The sequence below is a fragment of the Phocoena sinus genome, chromosome 13 (genome assembly GCF_008692025.1).
Source record: "Phocoena sinus isolate mPhoSin1 chromosome 13, mPhoSin1.pri, whole genome shotgun sequence".
In the NCBI taxonomy this organism is placed as follows: Eukaryota; Metazoa; Chordata; class Mammalia; order Artiodactyla; family Phocoenidae; genus Phocoena; species Phocoena sinus.
In genome coordinates this window covers 59,328,660-59,345,942 of record NC_045775.1, presented here as the reverse complement: position 1 = coordinate 59,345,942, position 17,283 = coordinate 59,328,660, and the positions used below count along the sequence as shown (strand labels likewise).

General features: G+C 43.0%; 1 protein-coding gene across 6 annotated transcripts in view; it reads left to right on the top strand.

Annotated features, from left to right (window-relative positions):
- The window catches only part of AAK1 (AP2 associated kinase 1), a 171,402-nt gene that overhangs the window by 57,829 nt on the left and 96,290 nt on the right, over positions 1–17,283 (top strand). For all 6 annotated transcript variants that reach the window (XM_032652901.1, XM_032652898.1, XM_032652897.1 and 3 more), the window contains exon 3: positions 13,440–13,558. In XM_032652901.1, the coding sequence (XP_032508792.1) occupies positions 13,440–13,558 (119 nt within the window). The remainder of the gene's footprint in view (positions 1–13,439; positions 13,559–17,283) is intronic.

The window sequence follows — 17,283 nt, the reverse complement described above, 5'->3', positions numbered from 1 at the left end:
CTTTAGCCTGTGTAGCAGGGGGAGATGAACATATTGCGGGGGGGGGAGTCACAGTGCACTGTGATAAGTGCAACAATAGAGGTGCAGGCCAAATGTGTGATAATGTGAAAGCCTGGCAGCGATTATCAGGGAAAGAGAAGAAAGACTTCATGAAAGAGATGTTATTTTAACAATCTTCAACTCCTTTTATCTAGCAGAGGATTGGGTCAGGGTCTTCAAGGCAGAGGGAATGAAATGCAGCAAAAAGGTTAAAGTTCTGAAAGCTTGGTGGTAGAGGAGGGAGCATGGGGAGATAGAGCTGGGCGAGGACAGGGAAGTATTCGGATGATAAAGGCCTAGAGCAGGGCTTCCCTGGTGGCGCAGTGGTTGAGAGTCCGCCTGCCGATGCAGGGGACACGGGTTCGTGCCCCATTCCGGGAGGATCCCACATACCGCGGAGCGGCTGGGCCCGTGGGCCATGGCCGCTGAGCCTGCGCGTCCGGAGCCTGTGCTCCACAGTGGGAGAGGCCACAACAGTGAGAGGCCCGCGTACTGCAATAAATAAAAATAAAGGTCTAGAGCATATGTTGTTGGTGGGAGTATAAAATGATACAGTCACCTTGGGGAAAGGTCTGGCAGTTTCTTGTAAAATTAAACGTACACCTATACAGTGGCCTAGCACTCACACTCTTGAGTATTAGGTATTTACCCAAGAGAAATAAAAACATGGAACACAAAAAGACTTGTACAAGAACGCGTAGAGAGCTTTGTTCATAATAGTTCCAAATTTGAAATAACCCAAATGTCTTATCTGTAAGAGAGAGGATAAACAGGTCAGCAGTAAAAGTGACAAACTACTGACACACTCCACAGTATAAACTATTATGATGAGGGAAAGATCCTTACACAAAAAAGCACATACTGTATGGTTCCATTTATATGAAGTTTTAAAGTTGGCAAAATTAGGAATAGATTTAAAAAATCAAAACAGAGGTTGTCTCTAGGGGGGGATATGAGAGTGGGATTGTCTGGAAAGGGGTATGAGGGAACTTTCTGGGTTATGGAAAGGTTTTATATCTTGATGGGGTTTGGGTTACACGAGTGTATGCGTTTATCAAAACTCATCCAATAATACACTTGAGATTTATACATTTCACTGTAACTAGATTTTATTTCTACTCGACCTCCACAAAAGAACCATGAATTCTGAATACGAGTTAAAGAGATGCATGCTGACGTGTTTAGGGTGAAGTGCACCGAGGTCTGCACCTTACTTGGAAATGCATCAAAAATAAGATGAGTTGATGTTTGTGTAGATGGATGATAAATATGTGATAAAACAAGTGTAGCAAAATGTTAATAATTGTAGACTCTAGGTGGTGAGTATATGGATGTTTGCAGTATGGTCTTTTCAATTTTGCTATGTGTTTGAAATTTCTCACAATAAAATGGGGGAAAATATAAAGGTTCTTAACGTACTGCTGTGTTAAGGAATTTGGTCTTTATTCTGGCTTTGGGGAGTTAATGAATGCTTTTAAGAGGCGTTTTTAGATATGAATTTTAGAATGGAAAGAGATCCAAGGCATGGAAACTTAAGATTCTATTTTAGTTCCAGTAAAAAAAGAGAAGTATATGAAGGAGCATCAGGGATGGAAGAGAAGTGTGGATTCCAGAGAGGTTTAGGGGATAGAATTGTTAAGACTTGGGGAAATCAACTTGGGTGATGGTGAGAGTTGGGGTGGAGAGGAGATTGTGAACTGGTGCACAAGTACTGGGTAAGGAGCCACAACCTAGGGGTGGGTGCATGACGGTGATGGGTAGTACAGTCAGATATCCTGAACCTCAGAGGAAAGGCTTTAGTGTGAAGTTAGGTTGGAATGCTCTGTGATTAACTGTTGGGAGCTGAGAAAACATCACCCTGCTTCCCAGGATGAGGGCTCATCTCCCTCATAACTAGGAGGGTCGAGGCAGATTAGGATGACCTGGATAAAGCAGATGTGTCTGGAGATCAGTTCTAGTGAAACATAAAGAATTGAAAACTTTTATGTCATGTACCCTTGATGTCAGTGCATGTCCCAGGAGAACAGAAGACACAGCTTAACCTGGCTTCTGAGCTCAAATCACCACAGTAGAAAACGCTCTTTCTGGAACAGGATGCTTTTTCCGGAACTGGATGCTGTTTCTGGAACAGAGCTAGTTAACCTGATCTTACTACAAAAGCACAAAGTGCAGAACATGAAGTACGCTTTGAAGCATGAAGTTAAAGTGGAATGTTCTGGAATTAGCACTTGGAACCTGAGAGACTGTCAGCCAAACTTTGGCTTTGCCGGAACCCCAGTTCTCCTTTGGAGACTGTGGACCAGTAACACACATCAAATGTTGGTGGAAATGATTCGAGCCGGAGCTTGAGTGTCTGTGGCGGGCGGTGACGAACCCGGGCACGGACGTCGTGCCCTCTGGCTGACCCCAGCTGCTCTCTTGGTTTGCACACCACTTACTAGAAGATTGCTGGCACCCGTGGCTTGGGCTGGGGGTGGGGTTGAGACAGTTCACGCCCGAGAGGCTCTCTGCTTCTTCACGTGAGGGATGAGGCAGCACCGAGCAAGGGGGAGTTTGATTTCTTTTCCTTCTCAACTGAAGAGGGTTTCATTTCCAGCTCAAGTGTTCTTTTTAAAAGACGGGGTCACAGGCAGAACAAGTACCACTCTGCGACAGCACAGAGATTTCTGTGAAGATGCAGCTCGTGCGTGTTGCCCCAGTACGCTGTCCAGTTGGCTTAGTCTCAGACGACCCTCTGCTGTACTGAGCCACACACTCAGGGTTTTTCTCTGTGGGGTGGGCTGCCTCTTCAATTAGTGTCCCTTCTAGCCCATACTAGATTCTAACCTTCTGAAAAGCTGGCACTGTATATAGTGTGGTTTGGTTTGGTTTGGTTTGGTTTGATGTGATGTGGGAATTTTTTTTTTTTTTTTGGTTTCCTTAGGGTGCTAGGCAAGCACTTGAGGGTCTTTTATGCAGGGGCCACTGTGCTGCGTGACACAGGCCACAGTGAGTTATTCGTTGTCCTTGTCCTTGTGCGGTTTACAGGGTTCAGGGAAAGAAGGCATCAAACCAGGAATTACCTACCTAAGTATTTAATTATACTCCTGCTACATTCCGAAGGAAAAGAGGAGGGTGCTGTGCGAAACAAGGATGTAACCTGATTGGAAGAGGGGGTGGGGGCCAGGGGCAGTCAGGGGAGGCTCAACCAAGGTGGTAACACGTAGCCTGCAACTTGGGGGCTGACTCGTAGAAGCTGGTCAGGCCAAGAATGAGGTGAATAGGGCAAAGGGAGAGGCATGCACAGCAATCTTTAGGTAGTGTGGGGCACAAGCAACATCAAGAAGAAAGAAGGCGATTGTGGCTGGAACAGAGTGAGCAGTGAGAGGCTGTGGTGAGAATGAGGTTGGAGAGAGAGAGAGATCACATCCTATCATGCGGTGCCTTGCAGGCCGTGCCAGCATTTGGAGTTTCCTTCTAAGGAGCCAGAAGCCACTGAGGAGTTTCAGACAGGAGAATGATATTCAATTTCTGTTTTTATAAGATCACCCTGGCTTGTAATAATAGAGAAGAGACAGTTGGCTCAGTGTGATCTGGGGATGTCAGTGAACAAAGGATATGGCCCTGCTGATGTCTCTCATCATTTCTCTCTATGTTTGCTAGACAGCCAAGCCCTTGGAAACAGTTCAGACAAGGTGGGCCCGGTGGCTCTGGGAAAGGCCCTCTTCTGGTCGGTCTCAGCTGATGACAGGCCAGGTCCAATGTGCTCTGGTTCTATGTGCAGTAATTCACAAGCCTCTGGTGTGTGTGACCAACTTGATTTCTTAAACGCTAACCTTTGTTCCAGGTAGGCAGGTGCCTTCTCTGGAAATGTCTATTATTATTATTATTATTATTATTATTTTTAAAGACTCATGCCAAAAGAGAATGGAGATGAACTGGAGATGTTCCCTAGTTGTTGCAGTCCTAGAAAGGAAGAGCCACCTGCCAGCTGTCCCGTGTTCAGCCAGGGCTGTGGCCTTCATTGGGTTCCGTTGATGTTTCTGTATCACTGCCAGAGTTTGCCAGTGGCTGACTCTGTGCCCACAGCTCCCGATGGAGAGGGAGGAAGTTGAGTACCTCAAGTCATCTCCCATCTGGGTGTTCTTCCTGCCTGGGGACAGGACTGCTTTGACGTGTTCCCCAGAAAGAGTTGGCACATGGTGATTTTTAATTTGAGGCAAGTGAGGAGAGATTGATGTTAAAAAACAAACCCCAAGTCCCCACTGAAATGTGTTGACAAATGCTTCAAATTGACCTTTTCTCCTGCAGAATCTTTGCTGTGCTCCTTGCCATCTGTTCTAGAGTTTAGAACGTTTTTGTTCCTTCTGAAACTTCTGGCCAAGTTGTCTTGAATAAATTGTGGATGGATGTTTGTCAGCCTCTTCGTCGTCACTCCCCGTGGGAGCTGACAGTGCACTCAAGTTCTCCCTCTCACTGGGCCAGTGAGGGAGGCCAAGCTTTGGACAGGCCCCTTGGCTTTCACCATGTCTTTTCCCTAACCTTCCCTGATAATGGAGGTGTCTTGTAGGGTCCGCTGCAGGGAGGGAGGGAGGGACGGCAGCATGGGAGAGTGAACCAAGGTCAGGGCCAGGAATTGGTATGCCTGTTTTTCAGTCCTGGCCCTGCCTCTAGGTGGCGGTACTAGGGAGGCCACTTGGGCTTTTCTCCATGCCTCAGTTTCCCAGCTAGTCAAGTAGAGATTGTCGTACATGTCCTGCTACTTCACAAGGCTCTCATAAAGGTTGAGGCAGGGCTGTCTCATTCAGTCCAGGCCTGGAAATAGGTGTCCTTAACTTGCACAGGGGTGAAGAGCTTTTCTAAAGTTGTAGCTGGGATTTAAAAAGTGGGAGATTTCTCCTAAAAGTCTAGCTTCTCTTGGAAATCAAAAAACTTGGCAACCCTCAGCCCACGTTCCTCCATGGCAGCAACTGGCCTTCACTGAGGAGCGGCTGCCCCGTGAGCAGGGCGTGCACTTTCTGGTTTGCACGGTCTCACTACTCCCCGTGATCTCCCATCATTAGACTCCCTCTGTACACTTTGTTATACCTGCACTGTTTCCCTCCCTTAGATGATCTGTCTGGCCCCTGTAGGTATTTGAGTTTATGCCCTTTATCTCAAGAAGATACGCCAGATTTAGAACTTTATGGTAAGTCAGATATCTATCACACAAATACAAAGAACTTTGGTGGGGGGGGAGGTAAGGAGGGAACCTATATTCATCGCATACCACCTATGTGCTCGGTGCTTTGCCTGTCGTTTAATCCTCCCCAAAGCTAAGAGGTAGCTCTCAGCTGCCTTTGACAGGTGAGAGGACAGGGCCTCAGTGAGATCATGGCTTTCCTGAGCTGGGGTTTGAACCTCATCTGTTGGACTCTAAAGGAATACTCCACGGTCTCAGTGTAAAGTGGATGTGGTGGCCCCGCCTCCCCCCACCCCCCAGGCTGCCTGTGCACATTTGTGTCTGTGGTAGGCTAGTAGGTAAGGGCCGTCTGCGTGACTTTCAGTGCTGTAGTCCTTTTTTCTTTATAAAATACTTTTACATAGGGCTACAGAATATTCTTGGGGTTTTTTCCTCCTTTAAAGCAGAGTTTCTCCCCTTTTTTCTAGCATCTTTTTCAGAATGAATAATAAGCAGATAAAAGGAAGCTGTGTGCAGAGCCCTACTCTTAAGTGGAGCCACTTTCCCTCGTGGGACCACTGCAGCACCTCCTGTAATCCTATGTCTCTGAGGAAACCGTTCTTTTAAATACCACTCATTTTGCCTTAATTTCTGCAGTTGAGGAAATGGAGACCAAAGAGATCCAGTAACTCGTCCAGTGTTGCCCTTTCTTTTACATCTCCCAGATACATCCCACTTTAACTGGGTTCTGTCTCTGATTCTTTAGTTAAGATTCAGGAGGCTGTTTTATTCTAGTTTTCTCTTCCTCAAGTAATTCCAAGAGAAACTGCATTAAGTAAACAGCATTCATCAGGGTAAACCTTATTTTGAAAGAGAAACGCAGAATTTGTAGGGTGGAGAAGTGGAGGACACGAACAGAGTGTGAAGTTTTCCTCACTTCGTTTTGTTTCCTCACTTTAGTTTGTCTGCTTTCATCTCACACAAGTGGAAGCCATTCCTAAAGGTGTAGATGGGGCTTATGATAGGAAATGAAGTTCCTTTTACCTGCAGGAAATAAGCAAGCAGCAGGTTTTAGTGCCCCGACTCTAGGCCCGATTTTTAAATATCCACCAAAAACCTCTTTGGCAGCAAATCCAGAAACGCTGTTTCAGCACCAGGATGGGCTTTGTCTCATGGTCTCATCATTCTCATTGTCTGCCCACCTGTTTCCCATCTCCGTGCATGTCACTGCTCAGATCATCAGTTTGGTGTTTTCCTTCTCTTCCTTATCACCTTCCCTCCCCCCGATCCCTCACTCGTCCTTGCTAAGTGGAGGCACTGGTGTCTTGATTCATTCAGAACAGCCCCCAAGGCCTGGTACCAGCTAGCATGATTCCGTATTTGAGATTAAGCCAGGAGAGGTACTACACTTACTTCAAAAGCCCCATTGCCAGTGTTGAATATTCATGGCCAGGCTCCTTGAAGACGTTGTGTTTAAAAGATCTCAGTCAAGATAATGATGTTGATGACCATGATCTCTTGCTGATGTCAGAGTTGAGATTTTAGAAATTATATAACACCCGCCTCTATGTATTACAAATTCTTACCTGCCTTTTTCTCCCAGGATAGAACTAGGCATTTCTGTCATCTTTGCTTGAGAGGTAGAAGTCCAAGTTATCTCAGTAATTTCATTGGTGACTCCATGATCCTATGCTTACTAAAGCCTTTTATCAGTAAAGTGGAAAGCAGGTAATCCTAAGAGTTTAAACGATGAAGGATCTATTGGGAAATGCAAATTAAAACCACAATTAAAAACTACCACTGGCATTTTTCACAGACCTAGAACCAAAAATTTCACAATTTGTATGGAAACACAAAAGACCCCGAATAGCCAAAGCAATCTTGAGAATGAAAAACAGAGCTGGAGAAATCAGGCTCCCTGACTTCAGACTATACTACAAAGCTACAGTAATCAAGACAGTATGGTACTGGCACAAAAACAGAAACATAGATCAATGGAACAGGATAGAAAGCCCAGAGAGAAACCCACGCACATATGGTCACCTTATCTTTGATAAAGGAGGCAAGAGTGTACAGTGGAGAAAGGACAGCCTCTTCAATAAGTGGTGCTGGGAAAACTGGACAGGTACATGTAAAAGTATGAGATTAGAACACTCCCTAACACCATACACAAAAATAAGCTCAAAATGGATTAAAGACCTAAATGTAAGGCCAGAAACAATCAAACTCTTAGAGGAAAAACATAGGCAGAACACTCTATGACATAAATCACAGCAAGATCCTTTTTGACCCACCTCCTAGAGAAATGGAAATAAAAGCAAAAATAAACAAATGGGACCTAATGAAACTTCAAAGCTTTTGCACAGCAAAGGAAACCATAAACAAGACCAAAAGACAACCCTCAGAATGGGAGAAAATATTTGCAAATGAAGCAAGTGACAAAGGATTAATCTCCAAAATTTACAAGCAGCTCAATAACAAAAAAACAACCCAATCCAAAAATGGGCAGAAGACCTAAATAGACATTTCTCCAAAGAAGATATACAGTCTGCCAACAAACACATGAAAGAATGCTCAACATCATTAATCATTAGAGAAATGCAAATCAAAACTACAATAAGGGGCTTCCCTGGTGGCACAGTGGTTGAGAGTCCGCCTGCCGATGCAGGGGACACAGGTTCGTGCCCCAGTCCGGGAAGATCCCACATGCCGCGGAGTGGCTGGGCCTGTGAGCCATGGCTGCTGGGCCTGCGTGTCCAGAGCCTGTGCTCCACAACGGGAGAGGCCACAACAGTGAGAGGCCCGTGTACCGCAGGAAAAAAAAAAAAAAAAAATACAGTGAGATATCATCTCACACCAGTCAGAATGGCCATCATCAAAAAATCTACAAACAATAGATGCTGGAGAGGATGTGGAGAAAAAGGAACACTCTTGCACTGCTGGTGAGAATGTGAATTGGTACAGCCACTATGGAGAACAGTATGGAGGATCCTTAAAAAACTACAAGTAGAACTACCGTATGACCCAGCAATCCCAGTACTGGGCATATACCCTGAGAAAACCATAATTCAAAAAGAGTCATGTACCAAAATGTTCATTGCAGCTCTATTTACAATAGCCAGGAGATGGAAACAACCTAAGTGTCCATCATCGGATGAACAGATAAAGAAGATGTGGCACATATATACAATGGAATATTACTCAGCCATATAAAGAAACGAAATTGAGTTACTTGTAGTGAGGTGGATGGACCTAGAGTCTGTCATACAGAGTGAAGTAAGTCAGAAAGAGAAAGACAAATACCATATGCTGACACATATGTATGGAATCTAAGAAAAAAAAAATGTCATGCAGAACCCAGGGGTAAGACAGGAATAAAGACACAGACCTACTAGAGAATGGACTTGAGGATATGGGGAGGGGGAAGGGTAAGCTGTGACAAAGTGAGAGAGTGGCGTGGACATATATACACTACCAAACGTAAAATAGCTAGTGGGAAGCAGCCGCATAGCACGGGGAGATCAGCTCGGTGCTTTGTGACCACCTAGAGGGGTGGGATAGGGAGGGTGGGAGGGAGGGAGACGCGAGGGGGAAGGGATATGGGAACATATGTGTGTGTGTGACTGATCCACTTTGTTATGAAGCAGAAACTAGCACATCATTGTAAAGCAATTATATTCCAATAAAGACGTAAAAAAAAATAGATATGGGAACATAAAAAAAACACAATTAAATATCACTACACACTTACTAGAATGGCTAAAATAAGAAGACCAGTAATACCAAGTGTTGATGATAAAACGGATTCTGTATCCCTATGTGGCAGTAATTACCTTGAGTTGTACGGTAGCTGTTCCTTTCCATGGGCCATGTGCTTGGGTTTGCCACAGTCTCCACTAGTCTCTGTAGCCTTTCCTGTAGTAACATTAAGAGGAGAGTTAGTTCATTTTTGAGGCCTCGTTATGTGTCAGGCACTACTCTAGGGCACGAAGATATAGAGGGGAACCGAGCAGACAAAATCTCTAAATTCACAGTGAGTGGTAAGTACCCATCCACATCATCAAAAATTAGAGGGAGAAAGTTAGACCAAGAGTGCTATGTATTTTAGGGAAAGTGGGAGAAAGCATGTCTCTTTGTGGAAGTAAATAAAATTTATTTATTTATTTATTTATTTTTGGCTGCGTTGGGTCTTCGTTGCTGCACGTGGGCTTTTCTAGTTGTGGCGAGCAGGGGCTACTCTTTGTTGCGGTGCACGGGCTTCTCATTGCGGTGACTTCTCTTGTTGTGCAGCACGGGCTCTAGGCGTGTGGGCTTCAGTAGTTGTGGCGCGTGGGCTCTAGAGCGCAGGCTCAGTAGTTGTGGCGCATGGGCTTAGTTGCTCCGTGGCATGTGAGATCTTCCCGGAGCAGGGCTTGAACCCGTGTCCCCTGAATTGGCAGGTGGTTTCTTAACCACTGCGCCACCAGGAAAGCCCAAAAAATATTTCTGTATTTAAAGTTAATAGGTAAAAGTGTGTCTGTGTCAAAATTATCCTGCCTCTTTCACTTACCTCACATAATGGATCAGATCCTTTTTCCCTTTATGATTCAATAAATTCATGAATTTTCCCACAAATGGATTTCAGTGTAATCATGGAGATTATCTTAGTTTCAGACAGTGCCAGTAGGCAGCGAGATTGGCACAGGCTCCCGTGGGCAGACTGGCACAGGCTCTGCTGAATGTTAGCTTTTCTTACCTCTGTCCAACCTCTCCCCAGCTCAGCTTTAGATTTTTCCATTTAATCAAGATCTAGGGATGCACCTCAACCTAAGGTAAGCACCTCGGGCTTCCCTGGTGGCGCAGTGGTTGAGAGTCCACCTGCCGATGCAGGGGACACGGGTTCGTGCCCCGGTCCGGGACGATCCGACATGCCGCGGAGCGGCTGGGCCCATGAGCCATGGCCGCTGAGCCTGCGCGTCCGGAGCCTGTGCTCGCAACGGGAGAGGCCAAAACAGTGAGAGGCCTGCATACCGCAAATTAAAAGAAAAAACAAACAAACAAAAAAGCCATTAAGGTATGCACCTCTCTTGAAGTCTTATAGCTGCCTTCTGTAATCCCTGCACCCTCTTTAGCTGCGGCTGAGAATCTTATTACCCTAATCTGTGTGGTGGATGTGGGCCTGTGGTGGAGAAGTGTCTCGAGTCGTGCTCTGTGCCCTCTACCTTAAATTTACACTCTGTTTGGTCAACTACACGGTGTAAGTGGTTAACATCTTTAAAGGGACAAATCCTTTCAGGCTTCAATTTTTGATCTCATGATCAAGAAGCCCTGATTTAAATGCTTCTCACCTGCAAATAAGCCCTTTTATAGGCATAGATGCCTAAAACGTGGTTCTGTCTATGTAAAGCATAGTGGTTCATTGCGTTGCCTTTAGATTTATGTTGGTCATAGGCTTTGAGGGTCTGGGCTGGCTCTTCTCAACCAGTTGTCCTTGACTGGATCATGTGGTAGGCCTCTGACCCGTTTCTTCAGTCTGGTCTGGAAAGGTCATCTTGCTACCTGGCAAAGAAAGCTGACTGCTCCCATCTGGTGGCAGTTATCTCAAGTTGCCGCATCACCAACCTGCTTCTAAAGACTTGCCTCATTCTTTAGTGGTGCCATGCATCACAGAACTGCAGGAACTAGTCATTCCCAGCTTTTGTTCTGCAGGACTGTCAGGTGTGTCCTTATTCTCTAAATGAGTATTGCATAGTTTTCACTAAGGTAAGTGAAGTGGAAAGAACATTTTTTAGATAATCAGGACGGTGAAACTGGTCCAGGTTCTGCCCATAACTAGCCATGGGATCCTAAGCCTCACTTGTTTCCTCCCCCCACAAAGCAAACTGCTTGGACTAAGGCTCTCTCGAAACACTACTGGTGCGTAGTCTGTAGTTCTGTGATTTTTTTTAAAATTCAAACTGTCTGTAAAATGAAAACCCTCTTGTATTATTCACAAAACAATTATGACTATACGTAGAAATTTTAAAATTTATACTATCATTTTCCCCAATTTTATTTTATTTTTTTTCATTTTCCCCAATTTTAATTGCTAAGACACATCATGAATTTAATGGCTTTTGGCGGGGGGGAAAGGAAGACAAATGCTTCTGCATTAAATGTACATATTTATTACAAGAAAATTCTGATATCCTAAAAATTAAAATGTAAAAAATATGCATCTTAGAATTGAGGAGGGTTTTTTTGCATGTGTAATTAGACCTCTAGTTGTCAATGCATGCTAGGATTTTAAAAATCTTCTATAGTAAATACTCAAAATTGTAGAGTTAAATTGAGAGTTGAGCAGTATGAGTGGACTTTAAAGTATTACAAGAAAATGTTATTGAGGTACAAAACTTAGAGACATGACAGCTGAAGTGAAAGATTGTATGGTGAACTTTACTGTTTATCTGAGTACTGAAGAGCACAAGGACAGGAAGTATACAAGCATGCAGTCTTTGATAAATCATTATCAAAATGCACTTTTGGAACATTTGAGCCCATGAAACAATTTTTTTAACACAGAATTATGTGTGTATTTTATGAAAACATGCAACAGTGCTTTATGATTAAAGCTGTCTTTGGTTGCATGGTACAGAATCTGACTCAAGTTAATTTGAAAAAGAACAGTTATTTTAAAGATACAACAGGAAATATCTTGAACATCAACAGATAGGTACTGGAGGGCTGCTGGGTCTCAGAGGATTTAGAGTGGAATGATTGGGACCCAAGTCTTATATCTCAGGTCTGAGGTCTCTATAATCACTGCTAATTACCTTGTATCAATTTTGCACGTGGCTGCTTGCCCCAGTACTATGCCATGACCTCAGCTCAACTTCCTGTACTGCTGACTTGTCTCTGTGTTCGGCTCCATCCAATTAGACATCATCTCCGTGCAAAGAATAGCCTAGCAATTTTTTTCACTACCCAGGGTCAGTGTGCAGGATAGTTCAAGCTAAATTATACAGGTGTGTGAGCAGGCACATGGACTAAGTGTCTGATATAACCGCTGCTTATCCCAAAGCCTTCAACTTCGATAGCTTTGCTGCACATTATCTACCCAAACCCCTCTTAACAGTGGCACTGAACGCCTCATACAGTGTTTGGGGAGTGAGGTCAAGGTTAGGAGCTCTAAGAATTTGTGGAACGCTAAGGCATAACCAATTCAGAGCACTGAAGAATTTCTTTTGGAGTTATAGTAACTTCTTTTAATGAATTATGAACTGTCTTTTAGAGAAGGGTTAGTGCAGACATTAAAAACTCTGCCCAGTAATCGTCATACTTGCCTGGTGTCTGCTGTGTTGTAGAATAGTACTTTCCTAACTATGTCTGTGTCTTCTCAACAGCCCATGAGGTAGGGAGGGCAGGAGGAATCCTCAGAGTGTATTGTTGATTTGAGTTGGGGGATGGGGTGAGGAAGGATGAGAAAAAAGGAAGAGAAGGAGATTCTTGAAATTAATTGCCAACTATTCATAGAGCAATTATTGAAATAATTTCCGAGCCTCTCTTAAGTTGGACTTATGTTTTCTTAAAGAAGTCCTTGGTTGAATCTAATCTCTTTGAGCCTCTGTTTTCTTCAGCTAGTAATTGTTGTCTTAAGGGAAAAAATATCACCCAGCTTCACAGGATTGTGGTATGAATTAAACAAGAGCTCAAAGTGCCTAGGATAGCAGTTGGAATGTAGTTGGTTCTTTTTTTTCATCCGTTCATTCATCTGTTTATCTGTAGTTTCTTTGGAAGATAATTACTGTTCTTCCTGTTTTTTTTAGATAGATGTTTAGGAACGATTTTTCTCTCTTTTTTTTTTTTTTTTTTACTTAAATGACCTCATATCCTTTTTTTTTGAATTTTATTTATTTATTTTTTATACAGCAGGTTCTTATTAGTTATCTACTTTATACATATTAGTGTATATATGTCAATCCCAATCTCCCAATTCATTCCATCACCACCTCCCCCGCCCATTTCCCCCCTGGTGTCCATACATTTGTTCTCTACATGTGCCTCTATTTCTGCCTTGCAAGCTGGAGGAACAATTTTTCTGACTTGCTACCCAATCCCACATGTGATACCTTTGAGTCCCCAGAATCTTAAGAATGCTTTCTATGCCAGGCCAGCCCTAGGCCTAGCTGATGATGACATCAGTACCATTAACAGTGACATCAGCAAACTGCAGCTACCATGGTCATTTGATTGACTTTTTAAACATGACTCAAAAGAGCTTGTATGTGTGTTTCTCTCACAGGTGGATTTGCTATCGTGTTTCTGGTGAGGACAAGCAATGGGATGAAATGTGCCTTGAAACGCATGTTTGTCAACAATGAGCATGATCTCCAGGTGTGCAAGAGAGAAATACAGATAATGGTAAGGCTGCCCCTCAGACTTGGGACTGCTTGTTTAAAATGGGGAGAGGGACTGTGCCCTCTCATAAGAAAGCCAGTGGGGGGCTTCTTCCCTTCCCTGAGATGGCAGAGAGGCCTTGCACAAAATGGGAGGGAACAGCCATGGGGTGTAGGGCGCTGCTCCTGCCTTGGTCACTCTTAGCTAGAGGGTTGAGGAGAAAGGAGCATAGTGAGAGAACCGACCAATTTTCAGGTCAGAGAAATAGTTTGAGGCACTGGGAAAAATTTACTTAACAACTTCGTTCCCAGAATTAACTATGGAGATCCTAGCTTCCCAACAAACCTCCTCTTTCCATCTTATCATCTATCAGCTACCAGTCCTAGTTTTCAACCCTCTCAAGCCCTTCAGCATTCCATGAACATATCCTTCCATACCTTTATATTACGTAAACGTAGTTCTTTCCCCCAGAATGCTTTTCCCTTTTTTTTTTTTGCCTAGAAACTGCTTACTCATACAATACTCTGTGATCCCATTTATAAAAGTCTAAGAACAAGCAAAAGTGATCTGTGGTAATAGAGATCAGAAAGTGGTCGTCTGGGTGTGGAAAATTCACTAGAAAGGGGTATGTGGGAACTTCCTAGGCCATGGAAATTGTTCTGTATCTTGTTTTGGGTAGTGGTTATGGCTACACCATTGTCTGAACTCAGTTGGACACTTTCAGATCTGTGCATTTTATTATATATTAATTATATCTCACATCTTAAAAACTTAATAAGTTTTCAAGATTTAGGTTCATATTGTGTTTAAAGAAAGAGACCCTATCTGTTAGATATATGATGAAATATTTGTGGATGAAATAATATGATTTCTTGAAATTAAACGAGTGGATTTAGAAGAGAAACAAGATTGGCGATGAGTTGATTACTGTATAAGCAGGGTGATGGGTATATGGGAATTTGTTGGAGTTGTCTCTTTCTTTCACTTCTGTTTGACATTATACATTTAAGAAATTTGGATAGTCTTTGTGTCTCCACAGTACTTTTCTTTATGCCAATTATATTGCTTACCTTGTTACTATATAAGTGATGCTGCCTTTAGAAAGTAAGTTATTTAAAATCAGAAACTTTGTATTCCAGTACACTACCTGACATAAAGTAAATAAACTTTGGATGAAATGAATGTATGAATAATGGTCATAGCAGATGCAGATGTTCACCTAGAGGTGATGACTCCTTTGTGCCCTACATTTTAATACTCTTGGTTTTTTTTTGGTTTTTTTTTTTTTTTTGCGGTACGCGGGCCTCTCACTGTTGTGGCCTCTGCCATCGCAGAGCACAGGCTCCGGACGCGCAGGCTCACGGGCCCAGCCGCTCCGCGGCATGTGGGATCCTCCCAGACCGGGACACGAACCCGTGTCCCCTGCATCGGCAGGTGGACTCTCAACCACTGCGCCACCAGGGAAGCCCCGCTCTTGTTTTAATTTAATTTAATTTATTTATACAGTAGGTTCTTATGAGTTATCTATTTTATACATATTAGCATATATGTATGTCAATTCCAATCTCCCAATTCATCTCCCTCCCCGCCCCCTCTTTCCCAGTGCTCCTGCTAAGAGCAGAGAGAGGCCCCAAAAATGGTGAGGGTGGCATTGTAGGGATTCCACCAGGCTTTGCTTGCCCTGGTGGGGTTGCCCTTTCAGTGGCTACTTAGAGTAACAAGTTGTACAACTTAGGATTTTAGAGAGCCTGGTACTATGTAGATTCCAGAAGGCTGCAACTATTTGGGAAGGAACTGTTGGTAGAAATAAGTGTTGCTGTCATCATTGCAAAACAGACACAAAACCCCCAAGGCTTATATACATACAGCCAGGGCCACGTGGAACTGTGCAAGGCACCAGCGTCCTCCCTCTCCCCTGCCATTCAGCTGCAAACAGCTGTGCTCACTGTATTTCCCTTCCTCCACCCAGTGTTTTCGGGATGCTATTCCTCCTTCTCCTCCCACCTTGCCTCTTCCTTGCTCAGCTCTCGCACTCCATTTGCTCTCTTTGCTTCTGCTCTTTCCTCTGCCTGGAATGCGTTTCTCATTCATTTTCTGGTGTTAGAAGAGTAATCCCACTCTTTAACTTTCTCCCACTCATTCAGAAACGTTTTTGGAGGGCTTTCTTTGTGCTGGGCAGGTGCTGGAGTAAAGGAGCTAAGAAGATGCGGGCCCCTTTGGACCTCACAAATTAATGGACCTGATTAGGAATTAAATTACATGATTCAAGTTCTGGCCCAGCCATGTATTAGCTGTGAGAGTTTTGTTTTTTAATTTGTTTTTTCAAAACTTAAATACCCAAATAGTTGAACTAAGCTTATTACAAAAAACATCAAGCAATTCCCTGAGGGGGCCTCCTATGCCATTGCAAGGTCCCAGAGGCCACCACTTTTAGTGGATTCATTTGATATATTTCTAAATAGCAGGCTGATATTGCTAATTCTTTTTTCCCTCCTCCATTTTAGGCGTTACATACTATGGAAAGTAAAAAGTTAACTCTTTCATCGCCTGCATGCCCTTCACTCTAAATACTTGCATTCTTCTCATCTCTCATTCTGCCACAATAGCAGTATGTTTGGCAGTATGTTAGTTATATTAGTATTAGTTTTTACATTATTATGTAAGAAAACGTTATTTTTGCTAAATCTTCTAAGTGGACTCTGATTACTATTCGTTTCTTACATAATTTTCTTTTCACTGGAATTAATAATCATCTTGTCTTTTAGGTTTTTTAAATCTTAGTTTTCTGTGTACTTTTGTGCAACTGAATTTCAAACTCTCCCCAAGTTGTTTAAATCATTTAAAAAATACTTTTGAACACAGTTAGTATTCTGTCTGTTTTATCTTCTTGAAGAAATCTCTCTCAGTCTTTGGACTTGAGGGAATATAGGTTGGTTGCTCTCTAGGCCTCATTTACTTCTTATCGTGGAATTTTCTAGCTATTCTCTTTGCTTCTCTTTCTCGTTAGATTTGTTGACTCCTCTTTTTGCTCTGCTTTCTCCTTTTGGTGGAACTTGTCCTCCAGGAGCTTCCTGATGTGCAGTAGGTAAATTTTTGAGAACTTGCAGGTCTGGAAATGTCTTCGTTTTACATTCACACATGTGATAGTTTGCATATAAAATTCTGGGTTGGAAATCAGTTCATTAGATACGTGAAAGCGTTGCTCTACTGTATTTTAGCTTTCATTGTTGAGCTTTGGGAAGTCTGAAGTCATTCTAATACCTGGTCCTTTGGCTGCGACCCATTTTTTCTCCCCAGAAGTTTATAAATTCTTCTTTGTTTACAGTGTTATGAAATTTGTTGATGATATATACCTTGGTGTGTGCATTTCTTATTTATTTTAGTTGTTTGGTGGTCTCATTTAATCTAGAAACTCGTATCCTTATGTGGGGGGAATTTTAGTTTGTCTCATTTGATGATTTCCTTTTCTGTCTTCCTTCACTATCAGTATTTGGATGTTAGTTATCCTGAACTGATTTTCTAATTTTTTGTTTTCTTCCTTTTTTTTTCATGTCTTTGTCTTTTCCCTCTACATTCTAGCAGATTTTCTCAGCTTTATATTCAACCATCCTGTTGAATTTTTTATATATCAGGTTAATTTCTAAGACCTTCTTGTGGGTTTGGTTTTGTTTTGGATTTTGATGAAATCCAGTTTATTAGTTTTTCCTTTTCTGAATTGTGGTTTTGGTGTCATTTCTAAGAACTCTTTG